The sequence below is a fragment of the Agrilus planipennis genome, unplaced genomic scaffold (genome assembly GCF_000699045.2).
Source record: "Agrilus planipennis isolate EAB-ADULT unplaced genomic scaffold, Apla_2.0 scaffold81, whole genome shotgun sequence".
Classification (NCBI taxonomy): Eukaryota; Metazoa; Arthropoda; class Insecta; order Coleoptera; family Buprestidae; genus Agrilus; species Agrilus planipennis.
In genome coordinates, this window is record NW_020438902.1 from 1042176 (window position 1) to 1046065 (window position 3890).

The 3890-nt window shown below is 32.6% G+C and overlaps 1 protein-coding gene across 1 annotated transcript; it reads left to right on the forward strand.

Moving 5' to 3' along the window:
- The first annotated feature begins 2126 nt into the window (after positions 1-2126).
- On the forward strand, positions 2127-3220 carry LOC112904083. Its single transcript, XM_025973309.1, has 2 exons — positions 2127-2850; positions 2956-3220. The coding sequence occupies exons 1-2, from the start codon at positions 2753-2755 to the stop codon at positions 3182-3184; spliced, it is 327 nt and encodes a 108-aa protein (XP_025829094.1). The 5' UTR covers positions 2127-2752; the 3' UTR covers positions 3185-3220.
- Positions 3221-3890: the final 670 nt, after the last annotated feature.

A 3890-nucleotide genomic window follows, 5' to 3' on the forward strand; every position in this document is an offset into this window, starting at 1 on the left:
ACGATTTTCCTGCTTTTCCATTTTTACGAAAACCACAGAGGCGTCTTGTTCAGCGTGCTGTCAAACCTACACTAGCAAGGAGATCGGGCTGAAACTATAGCTACAAGCTATCCAAGGATGGTACTATAGAATGTCACCTCAAGGTAGGCCTAGTGGCGTCATCTCTTGGTTAGGCCGGAAACTTATCAATCCACCCTCGTATAATACATTAAATAATCTGGACGTATTTCTTTTTGCCTATATACTAATACGCCCGCTCAAAAAGAAGACGGTCATCTTTGGTCATCGAATGGTCCAGAGTATGATGTAAGGGGAAAGATCAGGGCCCAACATTTGTTGCTGTGGATTGGGAAAAACCCCATAGAAAAACCCAATCAGGCCAGCTATCTGTTCGTTATTCTGAAACTTCTTCCAAACCCAATTTTATTCTAAATTCGGCAAATCTGGGAGTTGGAAGTTGTTTTGTAAACATATCTGCCAATTGTTCACCTGTTGGAACATAAAGAAGTATTATTTTCTTTTGCTGTATTTGCTCACGAGAAAAATGATATTTGATATCAATGTGCTTCGTGCGCTTGTGGTCTGTTGGATTATTTGCTATAGATATACACCCATTATTGTCTTCGTATATGACTATAGGTTTTGACAAAAAAATGTTTATATCACCTAAAAGCGATTTAAGCCATAGAGCTTCTCTAACACCTTCAAATAATGCCATATATTCAGCCTCCGTCGATGAGGCAGCAACTGAATTTTGGCGTTTTGTATTCCAACAGATACTACAATTTTCGTACAGTTTAAAAATATATCCTGTCGTACTTCGCCGATCAGTTTCGTTACTACCCCAGTCAGAATCCACAAAACCGACTAAAATGTGATTATAAATACTTCGTTTGTAAACCAGTTTTAGATTTGCGGTACCCTTTAGGTATCTTAATATTCGTTTAAGATATTGCCATAATGCAATGTTATTTTTATTTTGGTATCTGCTTACAATATTAATTGCTACACATAAATCGGGTCTTGTACAAAGCATGATATACATTAAACACCCAATCAAATTTCTACTAGGAGCTTCATACGACTCTTCTGAATTTAAACTTATGTAATCTAATTTAGTAGGTAAGGGTGTACTCACAGCGTTACAATCACTCATTTTGAATTTATTTAAAACCTGTCGTATATAAGTGTTCTGATCTAGGGTAATTTGATTCTCATTTCGCGTAATTCTGATACCAAGAAAGAATTTTAAATTTTGTAAATCTTCCATATGAAACTGGTTCATTAAGTAATTTTTAAATGTTTTCATTGTGTTTTTGTTTCCTGTGACTATAACGATATCGTCTACGTACAACAGGACATAAATATTTTCTGTAACAGGACCCTTATTTAAGAAATATAAACAACGGTCTCCGGAGGAGTTTTTAAAATTGTGTTGTTTTAACACTTCATCAAAATGTTCAAACCAACAACGAGCCGATTGCTTTAAACCATATAATGATTTGTTTAGTTTACAAACTTGATTTTCTTCGGCTTTAACTCCTTCGGGTACACGCATAAATATTTCTTCTTTTAATATACCATTTAGAAAGGCTGTTTTCACGTCCATTTGGTGTATTAATAATTTATGTTGATTTGCAAAACATATAAGAAATCGAAAAGTAGCAATACGCGCAACAGGCGCAAAAGTCTCATCATAGTCTAATTGATATTTTTGGCTAAAACCTCGTGCTACTAAACGGGCCTTGTATCTACAAGGGTTTACAAAAACATCATTATTTTTAATTAAACAAACTTTATTCACCACTTTTTATCACAAAACTTTTCAATTTCAATCGTCTCAAACCTTTATTATGTTACTATGGCAACGCGTATTCCAATTTGATTGGTCGTTCAGAATCCATCATTTTTAATTACATAAATTACCACAAGAGGCATTGTTTAAAAATTCATAATATGCAATATGTGATGAATGTAATCCTAAAACAAGAGGCATTGTTTAAAAATTCATAATATGCAATATTTGATGAATGTAATCCTAAAAAAATAAGATATTTATATTTATTTGAATTATAATAATAATAATCACGTAATACTTAAACCGGTGTTATCGATATTTATTTATTAAAAATAATTCAATTCCGAAATTTTTGAAAGATTTCAAGAATAAAAAGTTACATTGAACACCATCTATGAGAATATATTGTCAACATCAACCAAACCCAATGTTGGTATGACGAATGGATTCAGTTGAAAACAAATGGAGCACTCGTCAGTAGATTGTTTGAATACACGTGAAATAAACTAGTCAGTAGATTGTTTGAATACACATGAAATAAAAAATTTTTTTACTTTTTAAGCAACAATGAACGTTTTCACTAAATACAGTAAATATTTATTACGTTCATGTATCTATTATGAGAAGGTTTTTGCTCTAACATTCACATGACATTATGCAAAAACTAAATGGAAAGATGAAGAGCTTGATTCAATCTCAATAGAAGAAACTCCAAAATATATAGACACAATATTTGATGAACAACAACAAGAAATTTTAAAGAAAAGAAATAAATCTCAACTGAATCCTCAGCATCATAATATTCTATTTAATAGACGACTTTATAATCAAAGTATAGAAGACTTTCATGATACTATAAAATACAAAAGAAAATTGCTAAGTAGATATGGTATAAAATCATTGGATATACCGGCTGGAGCACTCTGGCTTACGGAAGAAGGTATCGAAGATAAAATGGAATACGAAAGAGCTTACAATCCACATACCCTCCAAGAAGGTTGGAAAATTTTAGAAGAAAAAAGACAAAATGAAGAAGAAACTATTCGACTAAGGTACTTAGTATTTTTCAAAACTTTCGTACAACCATTAGATATAATTAATTCTCGATGTAAAAAACGTTACTAAAAATTGACAATAATAATCTAAATGTTTTCCAGGGATAAAGAAATAGGAGAAAATCTCAAGAAACGTTTCGTCTGGGAGAAAGAGTTGCAAGATAAAATAGCCAAGAAAGCAGAAGCATTACGTGTTGCTCGAGAAAAGAAATCTCGATTAATTGATGAAGTTTGTCGAAAGTTAGGTTTTGCGGTGAATCCGCGAGACCCTAAGTTCCAAGAAGCCCTTGAAAAAATTAACATTGATTTAAGAATCATTATGATAATGTAGATGATAACAATATGTATGAAAATCAAATTGTTCTAGTTTTTTNTTTTATGATCTCTTTTAATGCTCACCCCACCTTCTTTGCTGAATATAATTGTCATACCAGCTTCCTGAATGCGTCTGACGGACAGTAGATTGTACTGGATGTCGGCAGAATATAGAACGTTTTCAAGGACTCCATGAAATCCAAGGTTAGATGTGATGTTGATTTTTCCTCGTAGAGTGGCTGTGATTGTTACTCCAGTTTTGGCTACGGAAATTTTTAAAGGTGTTTCCAATCGCTGTACTTCCGTAAAAATGTCCGCTTGATTTACTATATGGTCTGTCGCTCCTGAGTCTAATATAAAAGATATTTCTTTCACGCTAGAAGTGGTTGGTTTAGGTATTAAACTGTTTGCTCCTAACATAAAAGCAAAACCGTCAGCATGGTTTTCTGTTTCACAATTTACATTTTGTAAGGTTCGAATACGATCTGATTGCTGTTCCTTTTTATGAAGAATCTTCTTATGAAAATAGCAGTGTTTCTTTATATGGCCCTTCCGTCCACAGAAACTGCATTTTAATTGGTTATAATTGTTTAATTTATTGTAAGGCTTCTTTGAATAATGTTTTGAAGAAAATTGTCGTAAATTGTTGAACCTTGTATTTATTTTGTTGTATTGGTCCCTTTTAAATTTTACAGGTTGAGATACTTCAGCTTGTAAAGCTT

What these genes read in the sequence shown, in the direction of transcription:
- LOC112904083 (XM_025973309.1), top strand. Translation starts at nt 2,753, where the DNA reads ATGGAATACGAAAGAGCTTACAATCCACATACCCTCCAAGAAGGTTGG. An exon ending in GAAGAAACTATTCGACTAAG is followed by an intron (nt 2,851 to 2,955) that starts GTACTTAGTATT and finishes AATGTTTTCCAG; the next exon opens with GGATAAAGAAATAGGAGAAA.